Source organism: Lepisma saccharinum, chromosome 1 (assembly GCF_977018435.1).
Source record: "Lepisma saccharinum chromosome 1, izLepSacc3.1, whole genome shotgun sequence".
Taxonomy (NCBI): domain Eukaryota; kingdom Metazoa; phylum Arthropoda; class Insecta; order Zygentoma; family Lepismatidae; genus Lepisma; species Lepisma saccharinum.
In genome coordinates, this window is record NC_139229.1 from 157,875,697 (window position 1) to 157,895,991 (window position 20,295).

General features: G+C 40.5%; 1 protein-coding gene across 6 annotated transcripts in view; it reads right to left on the reverse strand.

The window, feature by feature from the left end:
• rols (zinc-RING finger and ankyrin repeat domain-containing protein rolling pebbles) overlaps window positions 1–20,295 on the reverse strand; it is a 717,828-nt gene that overhangs the window by 92,908 nt on the left and 604,625 nt on the right. Inside the window, exon 1 of one of the 6 annotated variants that reach the window (XM_083141134.1) lies at window positions 17,328–17,711. The exons of the other annotated variants lie outside the window; for them this stretch is intronic. Coding sequence (XP_082997260.1) covers window positions 17,328–17,379 — 52 coding nt within the window. The 5' untranslated portion in view covers window positions 17,380–17,711. Of the gene's footprint in view, window positions 1–17,327; window positions 17,712–20,295 lie in introns of those variants that run through there. 6 annotated transcript variants of the gene reach the window in all.

Here is a 20,295-nt window from a genome sequence, read left to right on the forward strand (position 1 = left end):
AGAAAGCATGCTCCACTCTGCCCCTCCCTTTCACGCGGGAGTACGGTGCACAGGAGTCGCGGGTCTGCGCAGGTTTTTTTGCTTGTGGTTCCACTATAGTGCCACTAACTAAGTAACTCTCTAGCCTTCTTAAACCCGAAGGTTCATGGCTGCAGCAACACAGGCCTTCCATCTTTCCCTATCTTGAGCAAGTTCTATATACTCTTTTCCATCCCTACCGATTTCCCTTAGGTCCATCTCAACGTTGTCCCTCCATCTTCGTCTTGGCCTTCCTACAGGTCTCTTACCATCAGGTTTCCCAACAAGAATCCTGTAAACTCCTCTTTCCTCTCCCATTCGTGCCACATGGCCTGCCCACCTAAGCCTTCTTGATTTAATTATTCTAATAATATCTGGACATGAATACAAATTATGTAGTTCTAAATTATGTAACCTTCTCCACTCACCTGTCTCCTCATCCCTTTTAGGTCCAAAGATTTTCCGAAGGATCTTATTTTCAAATACTCTCAATTTATGTTCCTCTTTCAATGTAAGGGACCAAGTTTCACATCCATATAATACTACAGGCAAAATTACTGTTTTGTATATTTTAACTTTTAGTTTCTTAGATATTAAACGAGAAGACAAAAGTAACATGCATTTCCTGAATGAAGTCTACTTTTTATTTCCTCTTTAATATAATTTTCATTTGTTAATATTACTCCTAAGTATTTGAATTTGGAAACTGGTTCAAACGAGTTGTTATCAATAATTAGATTTTGATTATTACCTAACACTTGGTTTCGGCCTGTAAGCATATATTTAGTTTTCTCTTTGTTAACTTCCAAACCTATCTCTTTAGCAGTTTTGAAAAATATTTTAGCATTATTTTTAATTGTATTCATATCATCCCCCAGTAAGTCTACATCATCTGCATATGCTAACAACTGGGTCACACCATTTAATTTTAGTCCTTCTTTAGTTTCTTTTACCTTCCTAACAGCATATTCTAAGGCAAAATTAAAGAGCAATGGAGATAATGCATCTCCTTGTTTTAACCCATCATGAATTGTAAATTTGTCAGACATATTACTACCCACACGAATTTTACTTTGTTTCACTGGTGCATATTTTTATCATACTAACAAGCTTCTTAGGTATTCCAAACTCTACTAATATATTATATAATTTATCTCTTTTGACCGAATCATATGCTTTTTTGAAATCAATGAATAGCTGATGGACATTTTGATTATATTCCCATTTTTTTTCAAGTGTCTGTCTGATGTGAAAAATTTGATCTGTAGTTGATCTGTTACGTTTAAATCCACATTGATAATCACCTATAATTTCATTAGCATATGGGGTTAGTCTTGTTAAAAGAATGTTAGATAATATTTTATATGTTGTTGAGAGTAGAGAAATTCCAAGGTAATTATTGCAGTTCATTTTATCACCTTTTTTAAACACAGGAACAATTATGGATTCTTTCCACTGTTGAGGGATTTCTTCTTTATTCCATATTAAACAAATTAATTTATGAATTTGACATATTAATGAATTTCCACCATATTTAATTAACTCAGCTGGTATTAAATCAATGCCAGGTGCTTTGTTATTCTTTAGCCTTTTAATAGCATCTTTAACTTCAGTCAAGTTAGGTTCTGGAACTAAAGGTTCTGCTGTGTGTACTTCATTCACTTCTGATTTATCTCCTACATGGACATTTAAAAGGTCATTAAAGTAGTTCTTCCATCTATTTAGAATATTGCTTGGGTCAGCTAGAAATTCACCATCTTTATCTTTTATCAAGTTTACTTTAGGTTGCCACCCCTTTCTAAACTCATTTACACCTTTATATAAATCTCTGATATTTTTATTTTTGATGTTTGTTTCAATTTCGTTAATTTTGCTTTTCAAGTAATCTCTTTTTTTACTTCTAAACGTGCGGTTAATTTCTTGCTTTATTCTATTATAATTGTTTAGATTTATATCATCAGAGTTATTTAACCACCTAAGTCTAGCCTGATTTCTTATTTCTATTAGATTATAACATTCATTATCAAACCACTATAGTGCCTGTATTACTTAAGTACAGTATGTCCTCAGAACTCCGTTTCAACGAAAACTATGACATTTCATTCTTGTTTATGAATGCCTGAACAAAAACAAAACGGAAGATGGCTAGGTATGGCGATATCAAGAACACAACATAACTTCTTTGGATATCAAGAACACAACACAACTTATTTCGATATCAAGAACACAACATAACTTCTTTCGATATCAAGAACACGACAGAACTTCTTTCGATATCAAGAACACAACATACCTTCTTTCGATATCAAGAACACGACAGAACTTCTTTCGATATCAAGAACACGACATAACTTCTTTGGGTTTCATCACATTCAAGATTTACGAATGGAAGCTCGATGAACAAAGGAGCTATATAATCGTATAAAAAAAGCAGCAGACCATCAAATTCGGCATATGGCGGCATACGTTCCGTGCCACCCCTAAAAGAGCGAAGTGTGACGTTTGTATTGAGCCAACTTTATGCACAGATAGGCTAAACGGGAGTAGATCTACAGTTTAATGTGGGATACAAACTACTATGTGCCTGCACCATGGATCGAATTCGGGATCTCTTGATTTCAGTGCACGGCAATTACCACTACGCCATCGGCGGGACCTGCCACAACTGAACGACTTAGTATTTTTCTGTTACGTTCTCCATCTAAATGGAGAGTATCTTTTAGGGCACCCTGTACACTGCAGTGCATTTTATGCTGTTCCATTATTACAACATCGACGAGTGAGAAAGTCACACCTTCCAGACACAATACATTACACAATCCTTAAGAATTTCTCTCTTCTACATTATTATTAATATTTATGAAACAGCTCTGTGAAACAAGGAACTATTCAGTTAGCCTAGTGTATAATCAGCATAATGTGCACTTCCTGAATTGTATAATTTCCGAATGTTTATTCAGTAGCGACGGATTTCCCAGAAGGAACCTTGCAGCGAAATCATAACGGGAGTGACGAGGAGAATGTACGCTTATGGAAAGCAAGGAAGGAGGGCGCGGTAACAGTAAGCACCCCGGTTGGAAGAAGATTTGCTATCTATGTAAGAACTCGCGATGCACGATAACGCTTTTCAACCTATCAGTCCTTGCCTGAGAAACTGCCCTGTTGACAATCGAGACATTGTGCACACAAGAAAGTGTGAATTAGCCTTGTTAGCCTTGAGAATTCATGGAGCAGAATGCATTTCTGGCGGTAAGAACAATATTTGGAGACCAAGTATTTATTCACTCACGCTATGGAGATGAGATCGAAGAATCACGCTCTTGGTAGACGGTGTTCGAAATTGGCTGTCCAAAGTCTGACTATAATCCTTTAATGTGAAAATATTCTTTTGAGGGCCCTGTCAATTGGCCTTTATTATTATTGTTACATGACGCATGTTCAGTGCATCGAGACCCATCGTCGCTGTTTTCTAGACAACTAACACTTCTCTTTAAGTAGAATTGGCCTCCCTGATGGCGAAGTGGTAACGTTGTCGCCTTGTAATCAGGGGATCCCGGGTTCGATACACGGTGGAGGCACATGGGGATTCGGATCCCATTTTAAACTGTAGGTCCAGTCCCGATTAGCATCAAAGCTTTAAGTAGCTGCCCAATTTTCCTCAGGATTCTATAGGTCAATACTAAAAGTTGGAAATCACGGGGATCGAACCCGAGACCGTTACTACAAATTACTTCTTAAACATTTTCCGGGATTTTTTCCACCTGTTCAAGCGGCTCCGGCGTCCACCCAGCGTCATATAAAGTGGGTACCTGGGGTGTGGTGCTGATCACATCACCCCCACCTTCGGCCGTGATCAAGAAAGTGTGGTGCCCTAACTCCACACCGCCTATACGCCTTCATGGCGTGGTGAAAAGCACATGGAAACACTTTACCTTTTTTTTTTTTTTAACACAACACATGAATGATTTCGTACACTACAATTTGGTGTTGAAAATGGTATTAAGAATTGTCACGAACTAATCTCTAGAACACCGCAGGTTTAGGGGTTTGCCTAATTTTTAATACTTGCATAATTGGGACAACTTGGGCAAATCGTGACAGTAAGTCATCCTAGGGAGAGTGTGAATGCTGCCGAGACTAAGTCTCGTCTCGTAATTCGAGAACAGACCCTTTCAGACTTTTTGGGACGAGACAGAAAACAAAAAAAAAATTGAGTAAAATCTAGAAAACACTAAGCGCCCTTGGTAAAGTATTATGCGAGATATTTAAAAATTTCTATTCAACTTAATCCGACATACAAATCGGAGGTCGACCTAATTAGTTATAAGTATTCATGATAGTATTCACAAGAACCAAATTATTTCAGTAATCGTGTAAGTTTGTACGGAGTTACCAAAGCATTTGGTCAAAATCACCAAATTAGTAAAATTTAGTTTGCAGAAGCGTCCAAGATTATTTTTGCGCAGGACCACTTGAATATGGTCTAGGGTCATATTACAATATATTTACACTAAAGATAATACATCAAAATAAATGTAGAGGCTTTATAAACTACACAGAAAGAGATGGTGGGCCGTAGTTTGGGCGCCAAACCAAACGTGTTTTCTTATTTCAAACAAATTCGTTTTTCCTGTGCAGCTGTTTTGGAGGTTTCATGACACCGAAACGAGGCGTCAAGTAGGAAAACGTTGGGTATTGTTTGTACAGTCAACAGCAAAGATAATGGTTAAGCAAATTGTCCATCCATATTTTCATGTTTTTTTTATTCTATATCCTGTGGTTGTTTTACGGAATGGAATTCTGTTGATTCGAAGCAGGTGTTGTTCTCTACTTATTAACATTTTTATTTCATCATCGCCACATTGTGGGAAATAGACAATGAAAATTATGGACAATTCGCCTACTGTTTCTTTTGCCGTTGGGTGTACTATGTATTACAAGACTGAGAGCTGCTCTTCACGAGCCATAAGTAAACGAGAACGTTTACAACTCGAATGGAGATCGAAAGCATAAGACCTCGTCATACGCGAGACAAGACTGATACCGTCCCTAAACGAGAGGATTCGAGCTACAGGTGTGAGTTTCCTCACGAATCGAACCCTTAGCTGTAAGACAACAACTTTACAATTTCGGTTATGTGAAAGGTGAAAAACAAGTGGCAAATGATAAGGGAGTGAAAGTGCTAGGGAGAGAGCAAGTAAGAAGTGTCCAAGAAGCTGGGTTCCCACTGCCTGTTCTTTATTAAGCGTGAAGACATCAAACGCGGCATGCACCATTAACTGCAGAAATGGATGCAGAACAAATGAAAACGCATTGAAGGGGAGAATGGACTGTTGGGTTGTCACGTGATCTGCGTTCGAGAATTGCTCGTTTTATTGGCTACTCTCGACAAGTACCGGAAAGGATTCGCTTGAGGGTGCACGACGCTAACCGATATTTCAGTGGGGCTACTGGTCAAGATCTGACAAGTTGGGAGCTGAACTTATTCCAGTACCAATGCATAACCTGATCTGAACAAACTACACTCTGTCACGGGAATTTCTGAAGAAAGCGAACGAAAACAAGTCATCTGCGCAAGTATTGGCTCAAGACTAGACCAATGAACGTGCGAGATAAGCTATAGAGCGACCACAAACGAAAGACCATTCGGCAAAAAACCTTCGCGCATCTTCCCTTACATTCGTTCTGCTCAGACCATGAGTAAAGCCGGCTTGAGACGAAAGAATTTCCTTTAACATTTTTGCTAGCATAAATGCTACGTAAATGCTTCCAAAAACCTTATACTAGATAGTACTTTACACGAAAGCATTTTATAGAACATTTCGGTTAGCTGTTTCAATTACAATGTACATACAGCACGAAAGGCATAGAGTTACACCGTCAATGCTGTGTGCACGGTGTTTACAATTGAAAAAGCTAAAATCTTCTTCCATACGTGTACAGTAAACGTTGTAAAGTATGTATTTAATCAGCGCCATTCTTCTCTACCTAAAACCATTTAATACGAAGCGATATTCCTCTCGGTTGAATAGTTATCGTCGTTTAAAAGTGTGAAGTGATACGTTGTTTACATCTCACGCGGCCGCCATTACAACTGCGCTCGTGACCTAGAGGCCGCTTCCGATTGGTTATGCTCATAGTCGCTTCTGATTGGTTATGCTCATAGTCGGTTCTGATTGGTTATGCTACGAAAAATGATACGGAAATAGAGCTGGTTCTATCCTTGAGAAATACCATGCAATATGTCACACTTTACACTAGCTATTTGGTCACGGCATAAATGTTAAGAAAAAAGCTTAAAGAAAATGCTTTCGTCTAAAGCGGGCCTTAGCCTGCTCCATTCTGCCCCTCCCATACACGCGCGATTACGATACACAGGACACGCGATTCTGCGCACGTTCTTTTGCTCTTGTGCTTGTGGCCCCACTATACCAGCCGTTGCAACAGCACGCACTGATTTGTTCCGCCCACTCTCTTTCTTCTTTCTTGTACCGTTATCTGCGACTTTGCTCCGGTACTTTTCATTTCTCAAAATTGAATACTGTTCTTCAATTTGAACCACAGCATGTCCTTCAAATCTAGCTAGACTCAACTACGTCCTATACCCTATCCCGCTTATCTCTGGAGCAAGGCCGCGCAACGCGACAAAGAAGGGGAAGAATTGAGTGGGCAGAGCGAAGCAGTACACGAAGGCTGGAAACTGCAGTCGCTCCCCCCACCCCTTTCACACAATATCGTTCCCTCTCGCGTGTTCATTGGAGGAGCCGTCTCGCGTCACTAATTTCGTTCGCTTGCTCCAGAGGTATCCAGCACAGGGTATAAATGTTTTCCTTCTCATTGTCCTCAATAAAAAGTACGAAGAGAGATAAACTTCAGGATAACATTACTGTATAAAATAGTCAAACAGTCACATAACAAGCAAGTATCTACCAAAGTCACTTCCGAGTGTCTTCGTGCAATACCAAAGCAATCAACTTTCCGCTTACCCAATGCCGAGGATATGTCTCGTCACGCATTCTCGGTTCCCTGCCATTAGACATTTTCTCAAATTAAGCACGTTTTAGAATGTGGTTGCACAAGAATTTGCAAGCAATATTTCCTATGTGTAATCTTACTTGATGCTGCTGTTAGTTTCGCCTGTTGTTTTGGTCCATTCTAATAAAACATTAAAATACTGACAAAGGCAAAATTTTATAGTATAAAAAATATATACACTAAAAACGTAACGTTTCCACCCTCTAACAGGGTCTTCTTCAGACGAAGATTCACAATAAATTGAAGTTTCGTCTGAAGAAGACCCTGTTAGAGGCTGGAAACGTTACGTTTTTAGCAGGAGCGTACATTCTAGGCTAGCTAGGCTATCTGCGAAGCCGGAAGTCTAGAGAATAAAATACAGGAGGAAAATCGATCAGAAATTGTAAATAAAATTATTCATATCAGTGAATAGATAATGGTGATTCTGGAGTTGGCAACCTGATTTCTTGTGAGTTGGCAACCTGATTTCCTACGAGTTGGCAACCTGATTTCCTACGAGTTGGCAACCTGATTTCCTACGAGTTGGCAACCTGATTTTCTAGGAGTTGGCAACCTGATTTCCTAGGAGTTGGTAAACTTATTTCTATTCATAACCTAGGAGCACGTGACAATGAGATAGCCCAGATCTTGAACTCAGCATACGCCACTGGTTTTTAGTGTATATTTTTTCTATACTATAATATTTTGCCTAAGGCAAAGTTGTCAGTATTTTAATGTTTTATTAACATGGAGACAAGGGTTAACTGTGTTTCCATTCGAATGCAAAACGTCTAATGGTGCATTTGGAACTAGGAACTATCTTTTAAATACATAAAGTTAGACCAATGAATAAAACTTCACATATACGAAACTGAATCATTGAACAAGGATGGTCATGGAATTCGCTATTAAAACTAAAGAATAAAAATTCGTTGAGATTTTTCTGAGGGCAGTAAGTAACATAAAATCATTAAATCCATTGAGCTGTTATGGTGTCCTGCTGTGCTCGAAAGACATGGTGGAAAGGCACTTATCTGGAACGTATCTTGTATTTTCCACAGGATCACCTGTTGACAGCGATTACAGTTCCAGTGAAAAGATATTGGTCCACAAACTTGGAACTCGCTTCGTTTGTGAATGCCGACAAAGGGATTTCTTTCCTCCCAACTGTCATGTAAAACACTCCTTTTGACACTTTGCACATATCCTCCAGGGTCGTTCTCTCCCACGTGTACAGGTCGACCTTTCCCTCCTCCTTGCTACAACATCTCTTGGAGCTGCTTTGCTTCTTTCTAACAAGTGGGTTATTTCTATCCTTACTTGATCTCTCCCTTACGATCTTTCTTGTGCGTTGATATCTTCCTCATCGTTCAGGTTTTACTATCCATTCGTTTTTACTCTTCTTCATTGTTTCTCTAACATTATCTTCATTATTATTTCTCTTTTTATATTTTATCTTCGTTCCCAGTCCATTCTTTCCGAATTTCAATTTCGTTCTTCTACTTGGCATATTTTTGTTATTCTCGTTCTCTAAGCCGACCCCCATGGTGGAGTAGTTAGCACAGGCGTTACGACGAGTCTCTGGTTCAAATCTCGGCCTGGGCATGGGGGTTCTTTGTGTGTTCCTTCATAAATGTAATTATATCATCCCTTATACTCATCTTCGCGATTAGCAAAAAGTAGAAGAAAAGCAAAGTAAAATAAACCAAAATCAATCAATCTTAATCTCTACTTCCTTCTTCTCTTTCTCCTATCTATTTTTAATTTTTCATTCTAAATTGCTGCATCTTCTTTTCATTTCTCTTCATTTATTAAAGTAAAAAGTTGCAATCAGTCACTGTACATGTTCTCTGCCTGTTTAAAATAAGAACTAATGGCTGACATTACAACACTAGTGAAGTGAGCATGAACAATTTGGCTCCTTGGGCCAGACGTTGCAAAAGTTTAAGTCCATTTTATGCTCAGAAAGGCTAATAGGGACTGGGCCTACAGTTTAGAGTGAGATCCGAATCAGCTTGCAATATGCCTACACCGGAACAAACTCTGGACCCCTTGACTATACAACGTGTGATTTGCTTTATTTTACTTCGCCTTTTGTGCTACTTTTGGCTAATTTACGAAGATTGGGATGAGTGGTGATATGATGAAATTGATGAATGGACACTCACAAATATCCATGCCGAGGCCAGGATTCGAACCCGGGACCCCTGGCGTCGTAGCGCGATGTGCTAACCACTCCGCCACAGGAGCCGGCGACAATACAACGTATCGGGAGGCTCGCTCAGCCGATTGTTTTCCTCCAACGTTCCAGATGAATATTCAGATGATGCTTTACTACATAATTTGCTTCCATAGATGCGTTACGCGAACGGTAGAAACGCGAATTAGCAAAACACACGTGGTTACATCAACAAGTCACTCACATCTCATTACCAAATGTCCTAATATATGCGTTTGGTTCGTTCCAAAATCCACAATCAGCACCAAATGTACAAACAGCTGGAAGCAATTGCTTAATTTCTGTTGTTACCCACGTGGGCAATTAAGCAAGAGAGCAACCTAGCGGTGGAATTCCTGTAAGAAACGTCGACCCTCGACAGGAAGGCAAGGGAAAGACATTTACGACCAGTCTTGTATTGTCTTCAGTACAAAAAAACACATAATTGCTTATGTTTTGGGCAAGAAGTCTGGCTGCAGGCTACCCAACAGCAGCATGCGAGAGGTTAAGACACTTCCAGAAAGCCCTGCTATTGTCGAGAGATGTTTTTGCGAGGCTAGCACCAGGCGACAACACGCAGCGTCCGATAATTGCAGAGCTCCAAAAGGTAATTAGGAAAGTGCTTTGCTCCAATAGTTTCCTTTTTTCTCTGGCAATGCGTGTGTTGTTACAAGGCCTAAACATTCAATCATATTTTCTCTTTTGCTATATACTTATGAAATTAGTTTGACTAGACGACACGTGCATCCACCGTTAGGCTATCTGGAACTTCCACTTTTTGTCATGTTCAGCTGAATCTGTGGTGTTCGAGTATCTTTTCAGTTTCCATCAACTACGTTTGTAAGGCTTGCTTGTCACGTGGATGCACTTGTTGATTTATATGAAATGAGGTGAGATACCTCACCCCTTACACCTCCCCGAAGTTTCCTCAATATCTCCCCATACGTCTCTTTCCACTAAGGCCAATTTATGGTCATTTTGGCTCTAAAATTTACCATTACACCCCCACTAAATACGAATTTACAGATTGAAAGTTCCGGATAAAACCCTACGTGGGACTGACTACACGAAGCCATAGCAGCACATCTCTCAAAAACAGTGTTAGTTGTCGAGTCATTCTTCGTCTTCGTCAACGAACCTAAAGAGACAGACTATTCTTCGTCTGCGTCAACGAACCTAAAGAGACAGACTATTCTTCGTCTGCGTCAACGAACCTAAAGAGACAGACTATTCTTCGTCTGCGTCAACGAACCTAAAGAGACAGACTATTCTTTGTCTGCGTCAACGAACCTAAAGAGACAGACTATTCTTCGTCTGCGTCAACGAACCTAAAGAGACAGACTATTCTTCGTCTGCGTCAACGAACCTAAAGAGACAGACTATTCTTCGTCTGCGTCAACGAACCTAAAGAGACAGACTATTCTTCGTCTGCGTCAACGAACCTAAAGAGACAGACTATTCTTCGTCTGCGTCAACGAACCTAAAGAGACAGACTATTCTTCGTCTGCGTCAACGAACCTAAAGAGAAAGACTATTCTTCGTCTGCGTCAACGAACCTAAAGAGAAAGACTATTCTTCGTCTGCGTCAACGAACCTAAAGAGACAGTCTATTCTTCGTCTGCGTCAACGAACCTAAAGATACAGACTATTCTTCGTCTGCGTCAACGAACCTAAAGAGACAGACTATTCTTCGTCTGCGTCAAAGAACCTAAAGAGACAGACTATTCTTCGTCTGCGTCAACGAACCTAAAGAGACAGACTATTCTTCGTCTGCGTCAACGAACCTAAAGAGAAAGACTATTCTTCGTCTGTGTCAACGAACCTAAAGAGACAGTCTATTCTTCGTCTGCGTCAACGAACCTAAAGAGACAGACTATTCTCAGTCTTCGTTAATGAACCTAAAGATACACGACTAGTCAGGAATTGACGATAAAATCAATTGTGGGCTGGGTATTTTGTGGTTATTTCGGGGTAGACATGTCAAGGGGTTTTTTACACCCCCTTTTCTTACCTTTCAGGTAAGGATTTTCAGACAAGGGGTTATTTCTCTGTGTAAACTGAAGGGTCCAAAATGGCTATATCTAGTGTTTCCGTCTTTGGTGCGAGCAGTCCCGGGTTCGATTCCCGATGAGAGCCAGTGATGACGCAGCATCCTGAATTCAATTAGGGAGCTTTTTGAAAACGTAGCGAGTTCCAGTGTACCAAGTACTATATGGGTAACAAGAGGGGTCTCGATATACTATACTCCGTCCAAGCTAACTGTGGAGCAGGCAAACGAAAACTAGTCTCTGCGCAAGTAGTAACGCGAGACTGCTCCACCAATGAACACGTGAGAGGAACGGAATTGCGTGGAGTGGGGAAAAGCGACTGAAGTTACCAGCCTTCCCATTAGCGTCTATTGCTTCTCTCTGGCCGATAGATTTCCCTCGCTTCTCTGACGCTATGCGCCGCCTTGCTCCACAGTTAGCTGGAACAGGGTATAGCCTTCAAAGGTTATTGCTAGTTCAGTTTTCAAAACCAAAAATTGTAAGTGCGATTTTTTTCCCCCGGTTAGCAATGCCATGATGCTAGATCAAAGTCCGAAGGCGTCTGCTGATTATGCCAAGAAACACATATTTCGAAATGACAATAAGTTGACTGGGGCGTGAAGAAACTTGTCCTACAGCCTTGCCTGTAAAGGCATTGTGAAGTAAAAAAGCGGGGGCAGAAAAGGTAGCAAAATCCTTTGTTCTTACCTCCTGCTGTACTCCGGCGCGGTCTCTTCTGATCGTCCATGGCACCAGAGTGTCACACGCATAGCGCGAATTCGCGTCTCCGTTTCTCGCAGCTTGCACAACAGAACGCAAACCGTCTTGCATCGCGTTACGCGCCAGACTCAAGGATCTCACTCTAGCATCCCACACCGTTAGGTGATGCTGGCAACAAAACGTCTCTGCCAACCTCGGCCCCCGTCGCAATCCGGTAGTCTGGTCCTCCCAATCTTACGATGACTCACGGTTGGAGGCGACAAAGGGAAACTGGTTCCTTGACAATGGAAGGAACCCGGCCACGAAATAAGACTCTAGGTGATGCTCATTTTTCTTTCTCTCCCATTTTTTACAATAAACTTCGGGATTAGTTTCATATCGCGCTGTGAGGTGAGGTTGCTGTGGATTTTCAGTAACACATGGCACGTACTGGCACGTTTCTACACGCACGGCTAGGTGGTTGCGGCATGCATAAAGTATGTCCCTGCATTTTATCGCGTTTGTGGATACCGAATGGATATGAATTAATTTTATTTATTGGAATATGGTAACCAAATACCATGAATAGAGCTATATAAAAAAAAACTGCTCCTAGTCTTTTCAATGAGAGAGAAACAGAAGTTCATTCACTCTCACACTTGCTATCTAGATTTGTACCTTTTTCCAAGTTTCAGTACAATTCCTTCAGCAAATACTGTACAAATACAATTCCTTCAGTGAAATTAGTAGTCATTTACATCTCCCCAATCCCTCCACTAAAAGTGCAAATTATCCTCCATTAGCGACTTTCTAACAAAAGTAAATGTCCCTCCTTTAGCGACATTCCAAGAAAAAATTACCCTCCTTTAGCGTCATTTCAAAAGTAAATGCCCCTCGTTTAGCGACATTCCAAAAGTAAATGTCCTCTCCTTTAGCGACATTCCAAAAGTAAATGCCGCCTCCTGTAGTGACATTCCAGAAGTAAATGCCCCTTCTTTAGCGACATTCCAGAAGTAAATGCCCCTCCTTTAGCGACATGTCAAAGATAAATGCCCCCCCTTTAGCGACATAGTAAAAGTACCTTCTTTAGTGACATTCTCTAATAGCAAATAATCAATCCTTTAGCGAAATTCTCTAATAGCAAATGCCTCCTTTGTCGACATTTCAAAGATTAATGTCCTCGTTCTGTGACATGACAAGTATCATTGCAATAGTCAGTGTTACTCGTGTAACGGCATTCTACCAAGAGGCAATGTCCCTACATTAATGTCGCTTTAAGTAGGAAATTTCTACTGCATTTAGTTCCTCTTGTTTTACTGTCATTTGACTAGCCATTTTAAAAGCTCCTGGCGATTATGAATCCACCCTCTACTTACCATCCACACCGCCCGCAACTGACACTCTAGTGTCCTATCTCAAAGTTCAATCTTGTACATTAATTCCAGGGTGCATAGTGCAAGAATAACCATAACCTTCCATGAACCGATCGTATAGACATAAGGGAACAAGAGCAAATGTTGGTAAACCATAAATGAACTATTCCTGTAAAACTGCCAGCTCACACAATCACACTCTGTGAAGTTTGTCCACGCCAGAATGAGTCAGAGTGCAAGTACTCTGTGGGAGGATTTTCTGTACCTACTGGGAAAGGATGCCTTGCTGGAACCTGCATAACTACGTGGGTTGGTCGCGGGTTCGCCTAACATTGACACCCTTCACATATCCTCCTCGCTCCGAGTACGGTGATGCAATTCTCCACACAGATCGTTCACCGGGAGTTTCGAGAAACGATTTCCACAGCTTGCATCCGCCCCATTTGAAGCACTTCCGAAACGTTCACGCACGTTGCGAGGTCTAGCGTGACTCAAATCGCAGATTCTTCGTGGGTGAATTAAGGGGCGTACCGAAGAGTTGATCGCCCCCACCAGATTTCTATAAAGTCTACCACAAATCATGAATTAATCGCAAATCCCGCCACTACTTCACGTGGACACTGTTGCCGATAAACTGGCGTCGTCTGCTGTTGTAGCGGGAAAGTTACACGGCAACACTGCACCTTCAATAAACCAAATGCTTTATAATTTACAGTACAGTCACACTTACAGTAAATTTAAATTAATATGGGAGCTTTTTACCAGATAAGAAAGAAGTCCCATGTCATAACTTAAGAAAATGGTCTAAATGCAGGTTACAAAACCAGACAATTAAGAATAAGAATAACATAAACAATTACTATATCACAATAGCACCTGTATAATACTCTTTTATAGTGCATTATTGTTACGATGGAAAAGAATTTTGGAAGTGCAGGAGCTTAATATATGTCTTTTTAGAGCACGCATTCCCCCTTGCGCCACCTATTGTAAATGAGCTGAAATACTACCGTATTCGATCGCATTATGTTCCTTTCACACAGAAATATTTGTGTCATTTAGAAGAGATAATGTAGGTAGAATACCCTCAAAGCAAGACATCTGTGCTGGAAAGATGTATGCAAATAACAATATTAAAATAGGAAAGGCAAACGGTTAAACGGGCCCTCTGCATTTGTAATATGTTGTGAAACCATATCAAGAGAGAGAGAGATGTGGAGGGTTCTATTTTTTTTTGTGTGTGTGTGATGTAATCAGCTCCACAATCCGACCACCTTTGCCCGTCCCCTCCCTAGGTGCCCATTTAATTTAGCCTGGGTGAAGCCCAGAGAAAAAAGATAGCCTAACGTTAGCAGAGTTTACGTACAACATGATAGATGTCAGTCTTACATTAATAGAGTAACACACATTAGATTTCATGGCTATCAGATATTGTACTATACTTTTAATGTGAATATATATCCAGAGCATTACTTTCCAAAAAACAAACTATAAAACAAAGCAGCAGTCTTTTCACAATAAGGAAAATATTATTTCTATGAAGACCTATGGCTACAAAATAATGTCCTTATGTATGAATTGCCACTTTGGTTTTATAAAATCCAACAAAAAAAAAAGTCATTCACGTTATGAGGAAAACAAATTGTTCAGTGGAATTTTCGCAGTGATGTGCACAAATGTAGTCAGAAAACATTCACTGACACTGCACAGACTGCCCTTTGACGCGAAGCAAAGTCAGCATAACTGAACACGTTTTGCGAACACGCTGACGTAATTCTATTACAGCCAATAAATTATTCAGCATGTTTCTTGCTTTTGAAACGTAAGCATATTGATTTTCACCCTGTATCTAGTTTAGAATTTCGAGGCTGCGAGATACACAATTTTTGTTAATAAAAACGTGCGTTAAGTTAACGTCTCGAATGGCTTTCCTGTGTGGTGTGTAAAATACCTACATGATGTAAAAAAAATAAAAAATAAATAAAGAATACAAGAACGCTCGCGCTTCCCTTAATATTTTTGTATATGATGCAGGAATGAATATGCTAATAAGCTCAATAACAGCGTAAGATTAAGCATAAAAAGGATATGTAAATATTATTCCTATCGGTTGAAAAACAAAATTGGAGTGATGGAGTCTGTGCAAAAACAACAACATATGGTTGAATTTGTAGGTTTGGGTGCGTCAGCACTTAGGCTATCTTGCACCCGTCACATACCTAACATAACTGTAATGTCGGACTGAAACATTCTTGCTTGGGTTAAAAGCTGAGACTGTAAAGGTGCACTCATTACACTTCTGGGTTGTAACGATCCCATTAGCTTGCTATGGAATTGTTACAATCCAGAAGTGTCCATGACGTAGAAAAAAACAGGACAACACACACACACAGCAAGGATTATACTGGCCATTGGTCCAAACGCCAGAGCCTCGTTAGTCTGCAAAATGCAGTCCAGGATGAAATAAGTGGAAGTGGGGTTGACAATTAGATGTACTACATGAAGGATGACCCTTACACCACATAACAAAATTATGAATTTCGAGAAAATAAGCAGTGTTGTTGCGAATCGAGCAAGTATTTAAGAGTTTAATGCAAAGCATTAATGTGGTCTTGCCGTCGCCCATAGATTATTTTAGTCTTATTCTCACCCATGCGTTTCATTTAAGAAAAGAAAGTTCATAGCTCTTTCTTTTGGGTTCACTAAAGGCACATAGTAGACAGATTCGGACCCCACTTTACACTGTAAGTATACAGTCCCGACTAACCTATGTGGGCATAAAGTGGACTTTGCCAAACTTTTTGTGGGGTGTGAGGCAATAGAAAGATGACCTCATGCACGTGATACACCATGGAAACTGAATTCTTGCATGTAAACGAGGCTCAAGGCGCCTGAAACCCACATCCAGTATAGAACTCTTTTTGGGTTGGAGTTCTATATTCTCTTGTTCATGTGTGCTTTGATTGTCCCTTCATCACTTTCATCCAATCATCATTTATCTTCATCTTTGCGATTAGACAAAAGTTGCAAGAAAAGCGATGTAAAACTACACAAAATGCAAGCAAACACGAAACAATAATTTAATCACTTTCAACCAAAAGAATTGAATATGTTCTTATGTTGAGGGTACATTATTTTTAACAAGCAACAGTGTTATTTGTTTTGTTTAAATATATGTACATCGTGTTTATAAATTGTAATCAAAATCTGTAGTAAGTTAAGTTGCCAGTTTAAACGATACGGAAGTTCTGCGACATCGGCCCGTTCAGCAAATTCAGTCAATATTGTGATTAATTGCCGGGGGGGGGGGGGATCTTGGTTAGAGGTTACACATATGATGACACTAGTAATATAGCACTGTTAATAAAAATACGCAGGGCTCACTCTCCATGAAGACATGAATACTAGGCAAGCCCAGGCAACTGGCGACCCGTTGCTCAAGAAGAAAGGAGAGGTAATTTTTTTAAGTAACTGTAATGGCAGTAACTTATGCATTTTTTGTATTATTTTGTCACTAGTACGTCATTAATGGCATAAAAAGGACGCATTAACGTCATGGCAGTTAAGGCCTAGGTGAGCAGCACTCCTTACAAAAGTATTTCATAATAATCATATTGGTAGAAGTTCTATTACATGTACACAATGCAATATACTATTTTAGTTTGTGGGCACTTTTTTCTCTCTGTTTCTACAATTAAATGAAGTATATAAAGTGTCATCTATTATCGCTCACATGTACCCAGACAGAATTGCACATGCAGAAACCACGAACGTGCTTTCCAGCGAAACAAGGCCATTGGCGTGCTAACCACAAACGTAAACGCCATAAAGCACGTCTAATCGATTGTAACTGGAATACACACGTAGGTAAACCCGAAACAAAGGGTAAATAAACGTGATTCCTGAACGAACACTGGCATCGTGTTCCGGGCAATTATAAAGTCATTCTACTCCCACATCACCACCGAGAGACCTTACCTATGACGCTCCTGCTCAATGCGGTCCATTGATGTTGTGTTTTGGAGCCCATTGTTCCAGCCAATCCCCAGTCGTAACACAATTTATTTTCCTTTTGCAAGATTCACCAGCACTCACAGCAGCACAGTACACTGATAAAAACTATAGCGGATCAGTTTACACTTTCCAGACACTGCTTCTTAGCACGTTCGCTGTTCATGACACAAATCGCCAAAATCAGCAGTCGCACAGTTACAAGACACCCTCCCACAAAAAATGCAAAACTAACGTTACAGCTCCTCTCCCACACATACACTTTTTTTTTCAACACCTCCGCCACAACAAACGTTTGTAGTCCCCAAGAGCGCAGCGTGATATCCGCCACCACTTGCTAGCTTCACTTATTCTCAGCCTTCATTTGTTTTGGCGTTGTCGCTTTGCACATTACGGTTGCCCAACACTGCTCCAGCGTGATGTGAACGCTCTAAGCGTCGCTTGTGTACTGGCAGAGGAGGATGAAATCACACACACACACATACTTACGCACGCCTCACACATACCGCTCCAGGGAAGACGAGCCTGGCAGCGCTTCCACCCACTTAGTTTTTTTTTTCTTTACCTTCCTCCCCCCTAAACCTTCTCGGCTGCTCTGAACCTACCTGTCTGACGACAAAGGCCGGCATAGCACAGGTGCCAATTTACGTGAAAAAACTCCAGGAGGCCAATTATCTGCTTATCATAATCGACTTCGCACATGACGAAGGGGAGGCGATACGTCCAAGCAGGAGCATATTCAAGAATTTCATTGATGGAAGAGGGTTGTTCTGGCAGCAAGTCCTACGTTCTTGTTGGGTTTTTTCCTAATCTTCCACGTCAATCACAAATAATGGATCGATCCTACAGTCTTGAAATTATGCGGTCAAGGATTGGATTCCCTGTTGGGGACATTTCAGATCACCAAATATCAAAGTCTGGGTGATTGAAGCCGTTGAATATGAAAATGCCTTACGAGTATATGACACTTAATATGAACTGAACTCACATGGGTGGTTTGAAATTGTATGTATTATAATCCTTAATAGTACCCTGGCGAGTCTCAACCACATAGAGCCTATGGAGTTTTAAATATAAAATTAAAGTTCTCCTTGTACATATAAAAAGGGTTCTACACATTTCGATCTGCCAAATGCATGTGATGTGATGTGATCAGCACATTGCTCGAACAACCTTTCCTCTCAAGTAGGCTACCCAATAAGTGCTGCTGACAACGGGAATCGAACATGGGTTCTCTCGCTTGAGAGGTGAACGATTTCCACTGGACCGCCGCTACTGTACGGATCATAACGACCATTTCACGCCGCTTTTCTACCTCTTGGGTTAATTTCGATGATGATGATAAACTGATGAAATGGATGATAGGGCACACACAATGATGCGTCTATGATCAACCCAGGATTCGAATCTGGGACCTTTGGCTTCGTGGCATGTTGTGCTGACCACTCCGCCACAGTGTCTAGAATTAAAGATTCGTGTTTTTGTGTAGGCGAAATCCATATCACCTCCCCTCTCCCCGTAAATCAATATACGTCTCCGAGAACTAAAAATACCTAACATCTATAATAAAAGCTGAGACTGGAGAGTCACTCACCATACATACAAATGAGACGCAGGACAATACACGACCTCACATATGATTCTCCTGTCTGTAAATCCAAGCGACAGAGCTTCGCTAGCCTGCAAGAATGCGAGCCACACAAGATTTACTGCGTGGAAGAGAAGTCCCGAAAATTTTCACATCCAAGCGACACGTATCACTTGGGGAAAACGAACCAATTAACATCATCATCTTACACCGCAGCTGCATGACACGCTACACAAGACTGCATTCAATTGGTGTAATCCTCAAGTCGCTTGTCACTTGTGAGAAATTTCCCTTATACACATAAACTGAACTACTGTAGAGCTGCAGCAGAAAATGCATGTTCGACGTTCGTTCGGAGGTGACTGGTATTTGCCAAACGTGTCCCGCGGTGCATTCTTGCATTACAATAGCATCTAATTTCGCACTCGATGCATGCGACAGGAATAATGTGTGAAAAAATCTGCATATAAAACCTGCATGGCTATAGGGAATGAATGGCCTGCAGGTACTACATTCCTCCGACTGTTGGTGGAGAAAATAAAAGCTTAACATCCAAAGACCGTGTCTGAAAGGATCAGCATGCGACGAATGTGTTTAAAAAAGACATCTGACACTTGTTGCTATTCAATTCAGGATTCACACGTATATCCTGCGAGACTAAAAATCATTGGAGCTTTACGGATTAACATCCAACTGGTGGCAAGAACCATTGGCGGATTAACTTATTCCTCTTGCTGGAATTGAATCTTTTATTTTAGCTGTTTTACACCCAACTTGAAGTTGTCAGTTACAGTTATGTAATCCTAGGGATGGTAACGAGGCAAGAAAAATCTTGCCCTCCGAGTATCGTCTAAAACTATACAAGTGATCACGAAATTAGGCCGGTAGCAAAATTTTGCTATGTTGCCATATCGGCGCATGCGCAAATGGATTTCTTCAGAAATTTACTACAACGCTATGCAATTCGTCTTTGTTAAAAAGCTACCAGACGTTTTCTTTTTCTCCGGGCATGCCCTATACATTGGAGAAACAGGAAATTAAAGGAGAAACCGAGAAATAAATGGCTTCTCTGAAAATTACAGGAAAAACAGAAATAAATGGCTTCTCTTAAAAGTACATTTTAAAACACATATAGAAGTGTTAATGATTATAATTTTTGGAATTTTTCATTAAGGAATTAACTAAAAGTGCAATGTTTTTAACTGATTGATTGATTGATTTAGTTTATTTTACTTCGCGTTTTGTGCCTCTTGGCTAATTTGCGAAGATGGGAATGAGTGATGAAATGATGAATGCACATTCACAAACAACCAAGCCCGAGCGGGATTCGAACCCGGGACCCTTGGC